The sequence below is a fragment of the Protobothrops mucrosquamatus genome, unplaced genomic scaffold, assembly GCF_001527695.2.
Source record: "Protobothrops mucrosquamatus isolate PMUCROS unplaced genomic scaffold, P.Mucros_1.0 scaffold2405, whole genome shotgun sequence".
Lineage (NCBI taxonomy): Eukaryota > Metazoa > Chordata > Lepidosauria > Squamata > Viperidae > Protobothrops > Protobothrops mucrosquamatus.
In genome coordinates, this window is record NW_015388477.1 from 185633 (window position 1) to 204209 (window position 18577).

The window sequence follows — 18577 nt, forward strand, 5'->3', positions numbered from 1 at the left end:
TCGCTCTCCCGAGATAAAGGGAGAGCTTTTGGGACTCTACTCCTATCCAGGAGTACTCACCTCGACCCCTTCTCCCGGGGCACAAGGTTCCAAGCCGCTGAACAGCTGCTGACCGCTGTTCATGCTGGCTCTGACGCCTTCCCAAGCGGACGGCTCCGAAAAGAGCCGCCATCGGCGCGCCGTCCCACCGGAAGTCCACCTTAAAGGATCTTTTATTTGAGTAGCATAACATCGGCATATTCGAAGCCAAAAACTGAATTCCCCTCCCCTGGACACATAGTATCAAAGCACGATTCCCTCCTCCAGTTAACAGTCATAAATCATATTCCCCAATTAGCTTGAAGTGCGGGCTTCCTCTCCAGCTCTCCAGCCCACGAATTCTTTATCAGTTCTGGGCTCAATAACCTTGATTCTCACACTAAGTTTAGTGTTGTTATGTCTAGCTGGATTCTTACCTCTCCACCTCCCAGCATCATCTAACTCTAAAAGCGAAAGGAAAAAGATGGTTACATTTCCATCTATTGTCAGTGCAAAAACATCATTGTTGTTAAGTGAATCACTTGCAGGAGATAACCATCCTGAGCCCAAGGGAGGGGTCAAATGCATCAACAGTCTCGAATCCCTTTGAGTCCACAAGAGATTTACATCCAGCTCATTGTGAATTCTGTTGATTTTATCTACCAGTAATTTGCTTTGACTATTAGTAGTTCAGATTCTTGTAGCGACTATTAGCCTGTAATAAACCTGTATTCATTTGAACCACCTTGACTCCTGATTTTTTGCACCTGACATCACTGCAGTGGCTAAGTAAATCATGTGGTCATTAAGTGAATCTGGCTTCGCCATTGACTTTGCTTGTTGGAAGCTGACTGAGAAGGTCACAAAGGATGAACACATAACCCAGGATGCTGCAGTTGTCATAAATAAATGCTAATGGCTAAGCACCCAGATTTTGACCACGTGACTCTGGGGGATGCTTGGGACGTTTTTTTAAGTGAAAGGATGAGTCGTAAGTCTTTTTTTTTTTTTGCACTTCCATTGTAACTTCGAATATTCTCTAGGTGAATGATTTTAAAATGAGGATCACCTATCTAAACATGTACACACTTATGGTGGGAGGGGAAAAAATTCTCCAGAAATAATTTCAGGTGAAATTGGTAACCATAGGTTGACAAAAAGGGAAGGGGTATTGTGCATGACTTTTGTCTGAGAGTTTTTTTTCTTGCTTATTTTGCTTTTCTGAGTGGGGAATCGTCTTTCCTATAAAGAAGGGAAAAAACTGTAGATAAACTAGATAAATAGTTATGTGGGAAGATTCAAGAGGAGAAGAGCTAAGGAAGATAAGTCACTTCAACGTACAGTGGAGCGGTTCTTAAGCCTTTGACTTGTTTTCCGTATAAATGTAATAACAAAAAAAGATGCTGAGACTCTAGAAAGAATGTAGAGAAGAATAACAAAGATGATAAGAGCTCTGGAGGCTAAAATGATGATGAACGATTGAAGGAACTAGATATGTCTAAGTATAACAAAGAGAAGGACTAGGGGTGATATGATAGCAGTCTTCCAATTTATTTTATATATTTATTAAATTCATATGCTGCTCATCTCGCTATCGAGAGCAACTCTGGAAGGTTTACAGCCTTACTTGTAGGGCTGAATGTCTATGGAGTTTCTCAATCATTCCGTTCATGGTTGTCCCAAAGGTGCTTTTCCAAAAGGCAACTGGACTTTCTTGGGGGGTGATGTTCCTTGAAAACGTTTTGTTTCTCATCCAAGAAGTTTCTTCAGTTCAAGCTTCAGAATTGAAGAAGCTTCTTGGATGAGAAGCAAAATGTCTTCAAGGGAAAAAAAAAAGAACAAGAAGGTCCAGTTGCCTTTTGGGAAAGCACCTTTGGGACACTTGAAGGGTTGCCTCATGGAAGAGGACCTTGGTTTACTCTCTATAGCATTGTGGGTAGGACAAGAATCAATGAAAGGCAGCAGAGGGAGATCTAAACTGGAAATAAAGAGGAATTTCCTGACATTAAGCAATGGAACAGCTTGCCTCCTGGAGTTGTGGGTGCTCTGTTGCTGGAGGCTTTCAAGAAAAGATTGGACAACCTTTTGTCTGAGATGGTATAAGTTCTCCTGCTTTGGACTGGAAGTTCTCCAAAGTCCCTTCCAATCCTATGATTCCATGAATACGAGTCTAGTAGCTGAATGATCCATGCAGGTCTTGGTTTTCCACTACTTTCTACATTGATGGTTTCCAACTTCCGACTCAAACCTTCCATCCTAGGGTTTTTGGAGGTCTCTATCAAGTACTAACTAGAACCGATCCCACTTAGCTTCTGAGCCCACACAAGGCCAGACAGGTGTAGCCATCACCCTTTTCCTATGTGCCTCTTATTTCTTTTTTCAAAGGCTGAGAGGTGCTTTTCAAAAAAGGGATTGGATGCATAGACAGAGAAGAGACATCTCTTGCTAGTTTCTGTGTGGGCTAGAAAATGATTGTAAAAACAAAATGTTTGATTAACCTTTCCTGACATTTCCCAAAGAAAGAACAAGATTGCCAAAGGATGGAACATTAGCCTCCCCGTATCTCTTAATCTCTTCACTCCCACTTAACCAACGAGATTGAGGTAGATACACGAGAGAGCGTAAGGCCAATTGTGTCGTTCTTGTTACCTACAAAATGTGTGCATTTGGCTTTCTTTTTCCACCCAGTGAAGAACTTTGCTGTAGACACCTGAGCTAAAGAACTTTGCTTAGACACCTGCTGTAGTCTTGATGTGCATTCCTCAATTTACCACCACAATTGAGCCCAGAATTTATGTTGCTAAGTGAGAAATGTGTTAAGTGACTTTTGCCCCATTCTACGACTTTTATTGCCACGTTTGCTAAGGGAATCACTGCAGTTGTTAAATTAGTAACAGGGTTGTTAAGTGAGTTTGGCTTCCCCACTGATTTTGCTTGTCAGAAGGTCACAAAATATGATCGAATGACCCCGGGACACTGCAACTGTCATAGATATGAGCCAGTTGTCAAGCATCTGAATGTAAATCACATGACCATGGGATGGTGTAGTGGTCATAACTGTGAAAAATGGTCCTAAGTCACTTTTTTCAGTACCGTTGTAACTTCAAACGGTTACAAAAGAAACTTTTGTAAGTCGAGGACTATGTGTATTCTGCTTCTGGAGACCTGTTTGAAAAATCCTTTGGCTAGCTTATATGTTCCAGCTGTCATGGTTCCGATAGATGAGACCAGAAAATAAAGAACTCCAAGGCAAGAGGTTTCCTTAGAGAACATATTTATTTGGCTACAAAACATCAGCACATTCAAAAGTGAAACCAAGACTGAGGTTTTCCCGCAAAGGTTACAAATGTTACAAAGTTAAGTTTCCCAACCCCAGCAATATGTCACAAATCACATTCCCCAATAAAATACTTTGGCGGGTTTTCTAACGAAAGCTTCAGCCCACCAAAACTCAAGTAGCAATGACCTTGGTTCCCACAGAACAATTTATTGTTTTGTCTAAATTAAGAAATGCTCATTCCACCTTCCCGGAAACGAAGAAAAATGGCTTTAGCCAAGTTCGTTTGCAGCGTTGACATGTGTGAAAAATGGTCATAAGTCACTTTTTCCAGTACCGTTGTAACTTCAAACGGTTACTAAACAAACTGTTGTAAGTCGAGGACTACGTGTATTCTGCTTCTGGAGACCCATTTGAAAAATCCTTTGGCTAGCTCAGGGGTAGGCTCTTTTATGACTCGTGGACTTCAACTCCCAGAATTCCTCAGCCAGGCATGCTTGAAGTCCATGAGTCATAAAAGAGCCGAGGTTGCCTACTCCTGCCCTAAGCTATCCGACGGTTTGCCATGAGCACGGTTTGGCTGCAAACCGGGAGGCCGGTTTTTGGCAAAATTACCATAAAACATGGTCATGTGACCATGGGACATTGCAAACAGGGATAAATGCAGCCATGTTGCCAAGTGCCGGATTTTATGAGGACAATTTTGTGAGGACAATGGGGGGGGGGGATAACTATCATAACTTATAGTCCGGGTCGTAAGTACTTCCAAAGTAGGGCCGTGGTAACTTTGAATGGCCACTAAGCGAGAACAACTTGTCATCTTTTCTGAAACTCCCCCCCCCCTAATTTAGCAAGTTGCTTACTCCTTCCTTGCTCCCCAGGCCATGTCTGCCTCCCTTCGTAGCTTATTCCAAATGAGTATTCTTCAAAAAAACCCACCAAAATTTAAAGTTTATTTTCCACTTCTCAAAATCTTCCTTTTGCCTAACCCGAAACCTCTGTTCCACTTTGGGGTTTCTGAATGGGACCCTGTAATGGGGGAAGCTATTTCAACTCTGAATGAAAAATAGATGCCTGTTCCTTTTTTTAAGGGTCTCTTTCTCTTGAGACAGCCCAAGGGCTGGAAGTGAATAATGGAGCACCGCTGCTATCAAGCGCTTTGTGAATTTCTAACGTTGCAATAATGGATTGTGTACATTGGCAAAGATTCAAGACAGTGATAAAAATATCTAGTGTAATGTTTCTCTCTCAGGAGAAAGCGCCTTGAACAAACACCTCTCTTTTCCAAATGTAGTCCTTTTCAGGTTCTGAAAATGCTATAAACGCTGCAGGAGGGATTCAGTCTCCTGCTCCATCTTCCTTCCTTCCTTCCTTCCTTCCTTCCTTCTTTCCTTCCTTCCTTCCTTCTATTCCTCCCTCTCTCCCTCCCTCCCTTCTCTCTCTCTTTCTTTTTCTTCCCATCATCCCTTCTTTCTTTCTTTCTTTCTTTTTCTTTCTTTTTTTTTCTTTCTTTCTTTCTTTTTTCTTTCTTTCCCTTCCTTCCTTCCTTCCTTCTTCCCCACCCTCCCTTCTCCCTCTTTCTTTCTTTTTTCTTTTTCTCTTTCTTCCTTTCCTCCCTCCCTTCCTTCCTCCCTCCCATCCTTCCTTCCTTCCTTCGTTCCTCCTTGAATTGGTGTTAATTCCTGATGACTGAAAGAAAAAGTCTCTAAAGGTTTTTTGGCAACACTTTTGGAAATGGTTTACCCTTGCTTTCTTCCTAGGGCTGAAAGGGAATGACTGACCCAAAATCACACATCTAGTTTCTAAGGCAGGACTAGAACTCATGGTCTCCTGGTTTCTAGTCTGGTACCCTAACCACTACACAAAACCAACTCTCTGCATCGTCTTTAGCTTTCTTGTATTGATGGGGGAAGAGTTAACGAAACTATAACTATTAGGACCGTATATACATCAAAATATTTTCATGCATTCGGCCTTTATCCAAGCACCGAACCCTTCTGATGGTCATTGAATCAGCCATGTTGTTTTTAAACTTCGGTCACTGAAGGTGATGCAGCGGCTTTAAAGGAGTTGACACACTGAAATGAAGCAATGTCTTCAATAAAAGCAGCAATGTCTTTTCAGGCCCAAGTGGCTGCCTGAAAAAAAGTCCGCCTTTTTTCATTAATAGCAGAGAGATGATCTGCTCACATTGTCAACGCTGCTAACGTCGGATGTTCTTGCTTTGACAACAGATGGAACTGTAGCCATATTTTCTCTTTCGCTTTTAGAGTTAGATGATGCTGGGAGGGGGGATGTGGATGAGAGTCCAGTTAGTCATAACAACAGTTACTCAGCTGTGGGAATCAAGGTTATTGAGCCCAGAGCTGATAAAGATTTGGCGGGCTGGAGAGCTGGGGAAGTTAATTGGGGAATGTGATTTATGATTGTTAATTGGAGAAGGGAATTGTGCTTTGCTACTTTGTGCTTTGTGCTTTGCCCAGGGGAGGGGGATTCAGTTTTTGATTTTAACTATGTAGTGCCGATACTTTGTTTTTAAAATAAAAGATTATTTAAGGTAAACAATGCCTCGAAGTTCTTTTAAAGAGTTTCATCTGTCGGAACCATGACACACACTTGTTCGAAAGCACTTTTTCAAGTGTTCACGCAAACTGATTCAATGGACTTCCATAAAGTACCTTCACACTCAAGAACAGAGCTAGAAATTAATGTTCCAGGTGCTCTCCTAATGTTTTCTTGCTAGAGAAATTGGCTAAATAATTTCTCTGGAAAATAGCAGTTCATCAACCTGTTGATGAAGATTCTCAGTCATCCAGGTAGAGTTGTCTGGAAGTTGAGTCATGACAACTGTACTTGTTTTCTTTTTTTTGGGGGGGGGGAGGTTGAAACATTTCACTGCTTATCCAAGCAGCTTCTTCAGTCTGAGCTCAACCTGAAGAAGTTTCTTGGATAATCAGCGTAACATTTCAAACCAAAAAGAAAAGAAGAACAGTTGCCATGACTCATAACGCTGGAGGTTTTTAAGAAGAGACTGGACAACCATTTGTCTGAAATGGTATAGAGTTTCCGGCCTGAGCAGGGGGTTGGACTAGAAGAATCTCCAAGGTCCCTTCCACCTTTATTATTATTATTATTATTATTATTATTATTATTATTATTATTATTATTATTATTATTATTATTATTGATCATTGCATAGTCATTCAGACTAGATTTGGCATTTTGTCTGCCTATCGAGTCCTTACCAAGGACCTGGGATAGGCAGATGTGGATGTTTGATGGTATTACAGATATCGTCGCAGGATGGAAGCAGTTCCTAGTAAGGCCGCCTTTTGCAATTGACTAAGTTGTCAATGCCAATGGTGTTCAAGTGGTCCTCCAGTTGTTTTGGGATTGCACCCAAGGAGACTATTACTATTGGTACTACTCTTGCTTGCCTTTGCCACAGTCTTTCTATTTCTATTTGTAGGTCTTTGTATTTTGTTATCTTCTCCAGTTCTTTCTCGTCTATTCTGCTCTCTCCAGGCACTGCCACGTCCACTATCCAGACTTTTTTATCTTTCTTATCGACAATTGTTAAGTCCGGGGTGTTATGTTGCAGGTGCTTGTCTGTTTGAATTCTGAAGTCCTAGAGCAGTTTAACTCTATCATTTTCTATGACTTTCTCTATTTTATGATCCCACCAATTCTTGCTTACAGGCAAATGATATTTCTTGCAGATCTTCCAATGCACCATTATTATTATTATTATTGTTGTTGTTGTTGTTGTTATTGGGTTGGGGTTATTATTATGCGAGTTTAACCTATCGATTTGGGCGGGAAGTCCTCAGATCCTGCCTAGCTTTCCTGCGTTCTGTATCTGCCAATAAAAGTTCCTTTTGAAATGATGCCAGTTTCAAGAGTTCTGCTTTCTTGGTAGAGAAATGGAGGCAGGTCCTTACAGTCTGTATTTCTAACCCCCCTTAAGCCACCTTATAACTAAGGTGTAAGTGCAAGACTATCCCACTGCATCCATGATCCTTTCTCTCCAATTCTCTCCTTCGGAAGAAGTTTCTAAAAGAAATTACAGGTAGTCCTTGACTTATGACTACAATTGGAACCAGAATTTTTGTTGCAAAGCAGGGCAGATTGTTAAGTGAGTCGCACCCAGTTTAATGGTCTTTTTTGCCTTAGTTGTCAAGTGATCACCACACTTGTTAATGGAATCACATCTTGTTAAGCCAGAGGTCCCCAACCTTTTGGGCACCAGGGACCGGTTCCACGGAGAGAGGTTTTTCCACGGACCGGAGGGTGCATGGTTTGTTTGCTGCCTGCATCCCGCTGATTGGGCTTTGCTTCTTTGTGCGGAACGGTTGTTAGCATGCCACGGCCCGGTACTGATCCATGGACCGGGGGTTGGGGACCTCTGTGTTAAGCGAATCCCACTTCTCCCATGGACCTCACTTGTTAGAAGCCATCTGGGAAGGTCACAAATGATAATCACATGACCTCAAATTGCATGACAAGGGTCAGAAAGAAGAAACACAGTGGAAATGTCTCTTTCTAGCCCTAATCTAGAATTTGGGGCAAGTCAGATTGCAAAAGGGAAGCAGATCCTTCTTGTGTGGTGAGATAGATTGAGGGTGGAATAATGAAGAGGGAAACCTCATTGCCTTTGTATAAGTCATAAATTTTAATATTTAAAGGGGAATCGCATGAAGTATAAGTATTCTTCTTAAACAGAAGATGAAGCACTGCAGAACTGAAAATTATTTAATCCCAACTTCTATCTCATGAAGATATTGAAGTGGAATATAATTACCACTTCAGTGTCTGGGGATTCTCCTTAAATAATTGCAATATAAAAATATCTATCTTAAATTGCTTTCCCTGACATTTCCCCTGGAAAGGAGCTTATGGAACCAGGCAGTCTTCTGATCTTTAACCAGAATCTGCAAGTCCTTGTTAGAAGTAGTCCTTGACTTTTGATCGGTCATTTAGTGACTGTTTAAAGTCACAATGGAGCCCTCCCTAAAGATACACACAACTCTGTTCTGAATTCCGATGGCTGGTCCCGCCACTCCTTGTGATCTTGTGACCACCTTTTGGATGCTCAGCAACCTTCCACATTTACATCTGTTGCAGTGTTGTGCGCTCACATGACCACAATTTATGTTTTTGCTGAAAAGCAGAATTTACTACCCGTTTTATGATTGTCACAACTTTACAACTGCACGGGTAGTTCACGACTTGCAACTATTCATGTAGTAGTAGTAGTAGTAGCAGTAGTAGTAGTAGTAGTAATAACAATAACAATAACAATAACAATAACAATAATAATAAAGTTGGAAGGGACCTTGGAGGTCATCTAGTCCAACCCCCTGCTCAGGAAGGAAACCCTATACCATTTCAGACAAATGGCTATCCAGTCTCTTCTTAAAAACTTCCAGTGTTGGAGCATTCACAGCTTCTGGAGGCAGGTTGTTCCACTGGTTAATTGTTCTAACTGTCAGGAAGTTTCTCCTTAGATCTAGGTTGCTTCTCTCCTTGGTTAGTTTCCATCCGTTGCTTCTTGTCCTGCCTTCAGGCGCTTTGGAGAATAGCTTGACTCCCTCTTCTTTGTGGCAGCCCTTGAGATAATGGAACACTGCTATCATGTCCTCCCTCGTCCTTCTCTTCATTAAACTAGACATACCCAATTCCAGCAGCCTTTCCTTATATGCTTTAGCCTCCAATCCCCTAATCATCTTTGTTGCTCTTCTCTGTACTCTTTCTAAAATCTCAACATCTTTTTTACATCGTGGTGACCAAAACTGGATGCAGTATTCAAAGTGTGACCTTACCAAGGCATTGTAAAGTGGTATTAACACTTCACGGGATCTTGATTCTATCCCTCTGTTAATGCAGCCTAGCACTGTGTTGGCAGCTGCAGCACACTGCTGGCTCATATGACCATTCAGAGTTACAGTGGCACTAGAAAAAGTGACTAAGGACCATTTTTTTATACTTACGGTCTTTGCGGCATCCCTGGGGTCACGTGATCAAAATTCGGCTGCTTGGCAACTGACTCATGTTTATGACGGTTGCAGTGTCCCAGAGTCACGTGATCCCCTTTTGCACCCTTCTGACAAGCAAAGTCAATGGGGAAGCCAGATTCACTTAACAATTCACATAACAATTGCAGTAATTCACTTAACAACTCTGGCAAAAACGTAAAATGAGATAAAGCTCACTTAACAACAGTCTTGCTTAGCAACAAAAAATTTGGGTTCAGTTGTGGTCACAAGTCAAGGACTACCGGTAATGAGGAGGCTCCATTTATAATATATATTTATACTTTGAGGTGTGGCAATGTTTGTCAAGACTGTGGAAGAGACAGAGAGTTGTGCATGCAAAGGTGTCTCCTAAGCTCAGCTCAGGAATTCCAGAACCCCTATTTATACAGGTACAGAATACAGAATAATAAAGTTGGAAGGGGCCTTGGAGGCCTTCTAGTTCAACCCCCTGCTCAAGCAGAAGACCCTAAACCAGTGGTTCTCAACCTGTGGGTCGGGACCCCATTTGGGGTCGATCGACCATTTCATGGGGGTCGCCAAGCAAGGCTGTCCGCCATTTTTTTTGTCTGCCATTTTTTCCCCCTTTTCCGGCGGGTGCCTTACCTCCCTTGGGCTGGGTCAGCTGGTGGTCGGCCTGCTCCATCTCTGCCGCTTGCCAGCTATGCCTCGGCCGGCGCAGGGGGCGGAACCACGCATGCACGGCGCTCCCGGGCAGGGAAAGTCCTCGACTTACGACCGGTTGGGTAGTCCTTGACTTACGACCGGTTTAGTCCTCGACTTACGACCGGTTAGGGGTCATGGCATTAAAAAGGTTGAGAACCACTGCCCAAACCATTTCAGACAAGCGGCTCTTCTTAAAAGCACCCACAACTTCTTAAGGCAAGCTGTTCCACTGGTTAATTGTTCTCACTAGTAGGAAATTTCTCCTTTCAGCTTCATTGCATTCTGTTTATTACCCTCCTGACTTCTTTGGTGCTTATTGTTTGAAAACAATTTGAACATAGAAGACTGGAATGTAGCAACGTGGGTTTTATGAAGGGGACACATAAACTTAGTTCGCTCTTGATCTTTATCCACATCCGAAATTGCTTTGGTACAATTGCTTTTGTTCTGCTCTCTTTACCCTCAGTGGCCCTGCCCTCATTTGCCTTCTCTGCTCGTTGTTAATTTGGATCATTGAGTTGATTTGCTGGGACGCTACAAACACAGGGGCATCCTAGATGCCTCTGAACAGAATCCTATAGGGAGCTCTCATAAGTATGTGTGTTCAAGGAACCTGGGGACAAAAAGATATGGGAATATGGTGGTGAGAACAAACTTTGTTGCAAAGCAACAAAGATGATTAGGGGACTGGAGGCTAAAACATACAATCCAGGAACTGGGTATGTCTCTTCTAAAGAAGAGAAGGAATTGTTGTTAATTGCGAAGTCGTGTCCGACCCATCGCGACCCCATGGACAATGTTCCTCCAGGTCTTCCTGTCCTCTACCATCTTCTGGAGTCCATTTAAGTTCACACCTACTGCTTCAGTGACTCCATCAGCCACCTCATTCTCTGTTGTCCCCTTCTTCTCTTGCCCTCAATCTTTCCCAGCATTAGGCTCTTCTCCAGTGAGTCCTTCCTTCTCATTAGGTGGCCAAAGTACTTGAGTTTCAACTTCAGGATCTGGCCTTCTAAAGAGCAGTCGGGGTTGATCTCCTCTAGGACTGACCGGTTTGAACGCCTTGCAGTCCAGGGGACTTGCAGGAGTCTTCTCCAGCAGCATAGTTCAAAGGCCTCAATTCTTTGGCGCTCAGCCTTTCTTATGGTCCAACTTTCACAGCCATACATTGCAACTGGGAAAACCGTGGCATAATAGCAGTGTTCCAATATCTAAGGGGCTGACACAAAGAGGGTATCAACTTATTTTCCAAAACACTTGGAGGCAGGACAAGAAGCAATAGATGGAAACAAATCAAGGAGAGAAGCAACCTAGAACTAAGGAGAAATTTCCTGACAGTGAGAATAATTAATCAATGGGACAGCTTGTCTCCAGAAGTTGTGGTTGCGCCATCACTGAAATTTTTTAAGAGACTGGACAGCCATTTATCCAGAATGGTATAAAGCAGAGGTCCCCAATCTTTCTGGCTCCATGGACTGGCGGCAGAGGCCACGGCGGAGCCCTTGGTGGTGGTGGTGAGATGATTTTGTGCACGCAACCTAGTTCTGTGCATGCACAAATGAAGCTTCCCGTTCTCGCCTATTGCTTGCACGGCTCGGTTTCCAACAGAGCCATGGACCAGTACCGGGCCACAGATCAGGGGTTGGGGACCCCTGGTATAGAATCTCCTATTTGAGTAGGGGTTTGGACTAGAAGACCTTCAAGGTCTCCTCCAACTGTTGATATTCTATATTTTGTATTCTACCTCTTAAAAACAAAGAAAGCAAAACATTGGCACAATGTTGGCTGAAGAGAATGGGTTTTCTTTGTTTTCTTTTGGTTGTTTTTTTTTTTTGAAAAAGTGAAGGGATTTATTTTGCTGGCTGCAAGGAGTTAACGCAGAAGCAGGCAAATTCTCTTTAGTGATACTCACTGCGGCAATGATTTCCACCCCCTTTAACGGAGGAGGATAAGATTTAATGGCCGATGTAATGTTCCTGCAGCAATGCTTTGGGGGCTCTGCACTGTAGGTTTGTTAGCTGAAGGACTTCTGGAGGGGGGAGAAAAGGCAAAATATGGAGAGAGTTTTATACCTCGCTCAGCCTCTCCCTCATTTTTAAACTATTCGTATGTACCGTACCTTGGGGCAAAACCAGCTTTTTTTTTTGCACTTCCCTCTCCTTTCTGATTTCAGATTGCAATGTTAAAGCGTGGGTTCCTTTCTTTTAATAAAAACATATCTCCAAAGCTAGCAGAACAGCATGGTTCCTAGAAATATTATTATTGCTGCAAAAAAACGGAATTTGCCCCTTTTGTTTCAGTGAAGTACAGTGTTTTTGCTTATTTTTTCCCCCTTATTCTTATTTTTCTTTTCTTTTTTTTAAAGCACAGCATTCCATGTGGAAATTACCAGGTCTCCTGTCACCGTAAAAATGAATAAAATGTCGTGTATTTGCCGCCTATATTATATACTGTTTGTTTGTTTTTTTTAATAGGAGGAGGTTCTGCATGGTTAAAGCGAGGGCTATGGTTTTGTAAGAGGGGACTGTTGTAAATAAAGATAATTAAAAACAAGCACAGCACTCAGTGCAATTAGAAAGAAAGAGAAACAAGATTGTTAATTTCACCTCTGCATTTGTTTGCTTTCATTCGGTTTTAGGGTTTTTTTTGTTAACAGTCTGCAAGTTGCCCAGTCAGGGGATATCAATCAAGCTTTAGGATCAAAGTAACAGGATGAGAAAATGAATTTACTTCCCTCATCCTGTCTTTGGTTTTTATTTTTTCCTCAGCGAGCGAGAATAATTTTTCAAAATGGAGTCCCATAGAAATCATTATGGAAGCAAAAACATATGTGGTTGTGTTGTTTAGATTTTGCTGAGGGGAATTCAGAAAAAAATATCATTATCTGCATCTGCATTTGTGAGGAGGACTCTTAGCAAACCTCAGAACTTAACTCCTGAATGTAATTAGATTTAAATTGTGTAGATGAGCGCCTGGGTGGGGAGGAAAATCATTACAAATATTCATTTAACAACATTCGATCACAGCTATTTTCTGGTTGCGTTTTGTGTTTATGATGACCCTACAGTGCGTCACATCTCTGGAAGAACACCCCAATATGAGAATGAATTAAAGATGTTTCTGCTTTGAATTGCCATTTAATTCCAAAAGGCTTTTATTACAGGTAGTCCTCGACCTACAACAATCACTTCATTTAGTGACCGTTAACAATGGCACTGAAAAAAGGGAATTATGGCCATTTTTCACACTTACGACCGTTGCAACCTTCCCCATGGTCAGGGGTAGGCAACCTTGGCTCTTTTATGACTCGTGGACTTCAACTCCCAGAATTCCTGAGCCAGCATGGCTCAGCTTGGAAACCTCTCCCTTTCCCCTCAGCATGGCTGGCTCAGGAATTCTGGGAGTTGAAGTCCACAAGTCATAAAAGAGCCGAGGTTGTCTAACCCTGAGCTAGACATACCTAGTTCCTTCAACTGTTCATTATATGATTTAGCCTCCAGACTTTTAATCAATTTTGTTGCTCTTCTCTGTGCACCTTCTAGGTTCTCAACATCTGTTTTTTTGCCGCGGTGACCAGATTTGCCTTACTTTCTTTCTTTTTTCTTTTTTCTTATTTCTGCAGAGGAGTTCTGAAATACCAAACTAACCTAAAAGAGCACCCCCCTGGGTGTTTCGATCCCAATGGGACCGCCGAAAAGGACATTCCATTTGAAAGTGGCTTCAAATCGTCTCTCACAGGAAGTGCCGTAGAGCGTTTCCCAGGACCGTTGATGGAACTGCAGCCACTTCTGAAAAGCAACGTTGCTTGTGCAGAAGAGCCCAAATTCCAAGCCTGTTTCCCTGAGGTTTGTGTGAACATCTGTGCTGTATTGTGCTGCTGGCAATAATGCTTCTGCTACCAGTTGGCCCTGGTGGTGTGAAAAGCTCCAAACGTTTCATAAATATTCCAAGTTGACAGGGAACAAGCTATTAAAATGTTTGCAGCTAAACGTCTGGGAGGGAAGAGACAGTTGTCATGTAGGCTGAGTTCCAAATTTAGTCAGGTGTAATTTGTGGTGTTGAAGAGATCTGGTAAGAGATAGGAAGGCAATCCAGACACAAGCCTAAAACTAAAATACGCATTACATATTCGTCAAGTGTCCACACTCAGGATGTATGAACAACATAAAAGAAATAAACCATGACTAAACAACGATTGTTGCACTTGTCTGACAGTCTTAGCATGGAGTAGCCAGTGGAGGCCATGAGCTGCTCATGTATAATGTACTGAAAACTGCAAATCCAGGTTTGCAATGAAGCATACATTTGACAAGGCGACCCTCTCTGCTGAATATTCAGCATTAACTAATAAAGCTGTTTCCGATTTGTCACATAAATTGATTGTGTTTTTAGGTGTGCACTTAAAAACAATTCAGCTGGCTTCTCTTTTGAATCTCGCCGTAACCTTAAGAGGTTGTTAGCACAATCCAAGAGTCAATTGGGTTGAGATGGGCAACTACAGAAATTGAATAAATAAAACTTAAATCTGAGCTTAATGGGCATGAGTTATTCCCTCAGTTAATATTTCTCAATTTTGGCAACTTTAAGATGTCTGGACTTCAACTGCCCAAATTCCCCAGCCAGCAACTCTGATCTAAGCAATAGGATTTTATTTACTTTCTAAAATGTGTAAAGTGGGCGAAGTTGTATTTACCTATAACTTTTTTTAAAAAAATATTATACTCGCATTAGCACAGAGCTCTTGAAAAATAGTGTTTCTTCTCTGATGCTTCTTGGAAGGATGATAATTGCATAGACACCTGGGCATTCCATAAATTGCTTGGGAAATAGAAGTAATTCTTAACTTACTGTCACTGTTCCGAAAGATAAAACTCTTCAAAGAACTTTGAGGCATTGTTTACCTTAAAGAATCTTTAATAGAGCAGCATAGCTTCCGCATGTAAATAGTTGAAGCCAAAATCTGACTTCCCCTCCCTTCAGCACATAGATCAAAGCACAATTCCCTCCTACAACTAACAGTCATAAATCACATTCTCCAATTAGTTTGAAATGCTGGCTTTCCGCCCAGTTTCCCCTCCTCCATGCCTTATCAGCTCTTGTTACAATTTTGTATGTCTAACTAACTCCCATCACATTCCTCCCCCTCCCCCAGTATCATCTAATTCTAAGAGTAACGTATAGGAAAGAAAAAGGCTGCATCTCCATATGTTGTCAAAGCAAGAACATCCAATGTTAGCAGCGTTGACACAACAGTTTGTTTACTGACCGCATGAAGTTACAATGGCACTGAAAAAAGTGACTTATGACTGTTTTTCATATTTATGACTGTTGCAGCATCCCCATGGTCATGGGATCAAAATTCAGATGCTTGGCAACTGACTCATGTTTATGTGTCCCAGGCTCATGTGATCACCTTTTGCGACCTTTTGAGAAGCAAAGTCAATGGGGAAGGTAGATTCATTTAACAATCAGGTTATTAACTTATCAACTGCAGTGATTCACTTAACAACTTGGGCAAGAAATGTTGGACGACGGGGCAAAACTCACTTCAGAAATGTCTCCCGTAACAACAGAAACTTTGGACTCAATTGTGGTCATAAGTTGATCGCATTCTGACAAGCAAAGTCATTGGGAAAGCCAGCTTCACTTTACAACCGTGTTACTAACTTAACAACTGCAGTGATTCACTTAACAGCTGTGGCAAGAAAGGTTGTAAAATGGGGCAAACTCACTTAACCAATGACTTTCGCTTAGCCAAATTTTGGGCTCAACTGCGGTCATAAGTCGAGGACTACCTGTAAACTTCTCCGTTCAAAGAATTTGGTGCTGGTATAAATACAAGTTTTTCTTAAATGAAAAAGGTAGAGAAACACAGTTGCTTAATACACTTTAAGAAATAATCTATCCATAGAAGAAAATATTTGTAGCTCGTAATTGAACGGTGAGGTCCCTGGAGATCTCTGAGCTTGCTGCTAACATGGACGATTTTACCTCGTTTGGTAATGAAGCATCTGCAAGGAAACCATCAAGCTCAGAGAGCACCAAGGACTCCACAGAAATAATCTATGTTTCAACCATTCGTAGGATCAGTTTGTTGAGTTTTTCTGTAGTATTTTTAAATGAAAAAAAAAATCAATATGACAACTTGCTGGCTTGAAAGTCTATCCCCCAAAGTAGACAAAGAAATAGGTAGAGTTAATCCAACTCATTCATCCCTTCTCATACTGGTTTGGGTTGCACATACTGAGTTAAAATCGCCAACTAATACTTGCTGGCAGACATTTCCCAGACAAGAATATTGCTTTTATTTCTGATCTTCAGACTTGGCTCTGGATCTCCGGACCATTATGCTTATATTGTGTGGAAAGACTGTATCGTTATATCTATAGCAGTTATAAACCTGTCACACTCACTGCGGTGATCCACCATCCGTGTGATGTCCTTGAAATACAGATGGTGAAGGAAGACTTTAAAGCAAGACCTGGACAGGTAAGCTAATAATCAGTTAATATTCCAAATCTTCCTCAATTCAGGACTTGCAACTTATATTCATCTGCTTTCTTTACAGCAGGCGTGTCAAACCCGCGACGTCATGTGACGTCATGCAATGTATCGTGACTTTTTCCCCATTGCCGGCAATGGGGTGGGCGCGGTTTTGGCGTGATGCATCCGGCCCGCGGGCCAGCAGTTTGACATGCCTGCTTTACAGGGATAGTTTTAGATTTGCATCAATGATAAAAACATTTTGGGATAAAATTAGAGAGAGTTGGATGTTGTACATCTTTCTGAAAAAGGATGAGGTAGCCAGGATCTGGTCCTACATGCTTGTACTAAATAAGCGGCTTGGGCAGGATGTTTTGTGCTTTGCAACACTTCTTGGATTGACCAGGAGCCCTAGTAGTATTATGTAGATGCATGACCAGTTCAAGAAGTGGTACAGGTGAGCTCCATGTTATGGAGAATGTGTAATATGTTATTTTTTTTCTGTGAAAAGAGATGGTGTTGTTGGTTTCAGGTTTTAAAATGTGAGTTGGATTTTTGAAGAGAAAGACAAAGTTGGACTTTGTTCTTGCAAGCATTTATCCTAACTATGATTTTGCTCACAGTGAGAAAACTAAAGTCTTCTCCAACCAGATCCCTAGCGGAAATCCTTATGTCCCTAGTCAGGGCTGGGAATAAAAATACCACAATCAATTTAAACCAGTCAGGTAGTAATACCAGTAATAACTCCTTACTATTGTAGGTAACTGAGTTAAGGTATGTCATTTTAGGAAATACACAGTTCCTAAGTGCCTTCATGAATCTCAGTAGAGAGTCTTCTAGTGTTGTAGAACATACAGCAGAACTGACCAGATCTATAATAGCAAATCAGTTTACATAGTGTTTTATAGCACTCTAGGTCAGTGGTTCTCAACCTTCCTAATGCCGCAACCCTTGAATACAGTTCCTCATGTTGTGGTGACCCCCAACCCGAAGGGCTCTCCAAGCGTGCACCGATGCCGCCCACTCACCCACCGCGCCTGGGGCTCAGCGCACCTCGCCTGTCCTTGCCTTACTTCCAAAGGTCGCCGGCCTGCCCGGCTCCAGCTGGCCGGGGAGGGGGGACAGGAAGGCCGCTCCGCCGACTCCGCCCAGCCTGGTTGGAGAAGCGCCCAGGTGGGGAGAGGGAGAGAGAGAGAGAGCCAAGAGGGCGACAGCGCCGGCAGACCCAAAGGAGTCGCGACCCACAGGTTGAGAACCGCTGCTCTAGGTGGTTTACAAGGTTAGCATATTGCCCCCAACAATCTGGGTCCTCATTTTACTGATTTTGGAAGGATGGGAGCCTGAGCAACCTGGAGCCGCATGAAGATTGAACTGCAGGCTGTGGGCAGAGTTTGCCTGCAATACTGCATTCTAACCACTGTGTCTAACCACTGTGTCAAGCTGTTTAGAACCTTGTATATTATAAACAAAAACTTGAACTTGGCTGGCTGGATTATTGGAAGTCATTGCATTTGTTTCAACCAAGGTGTAATGTGCAGCCAGCTGGTGCTCCTCTCAGCAACCTGGCTATGCTTGCCTTCTGCACCAGCTGGAGTTTCCAGTCCTAGCACAAATATAACTTCCACAGAGATGGTAGTATAGTAATATCATATGCAAGAACTTCCCAGTGGAATGAGCAGCCCAACATTAGGAGTAACGACCCCATATGATGTTTGTTATCCTGTTCTTTATCTTTTTTTTCCCTTCATTTTCTTTGTCTGATATATTTCAGTATGTCATTCTGCACTGCCCAAGTGTGTCCTCTCTTGAAAGCCATCCCTTCACTCTTACAATGGTAAGGAATTGTTTTTGTTGGGTATTATTAGCTAGTGTTTGACTTGTTTGCTTGTTCTGGAGATGTAAATGAACAGTCTCTACAGTCTCTAAGATAGATAGATAGATAGATAGATAGATAGATAGATAGATAGATAGATAGATAGATAGATAGATAGATAGATAGATAGATAGATAGATAGATAGATAGATAGATAGATAGATAGATAGATAGATAGATAGATAGATAGATAGATAGATAGATAGATAGATAGATAGATAGATAGATAGA

The 18577-nt window shown here is 42.1% G+C and overlaps 1 protein-coding gene across 1 annotated transcript in view; it reads left to right on the forward strand.

The window, feature by feature from the left end:
• Window positions 1-18577, forward strand: part of NOX4 (NADPH oxidase 4) — a gene marked incomplete at its 3' end in the record, with an annotated part of 65606 nt that overhangs the window by 29516 nt on the left and 17513 nt on the right. The window contains exons 8-10 of the mRNA XM_029285873.1: window positions 13613-13835; window positions 16312-16479; window positions 18245-18307. Coding sequence (XP_029141706.1) covers window positions 13613-13835; window positions 16312-16479; window positions 18245-18307 — 454 coding nt within the window. The remainder of the gene's footprint in view (window positions 1-13612; window positions 13836-16311; window positions 16480-18244; window positions 18308-18577) is intronic.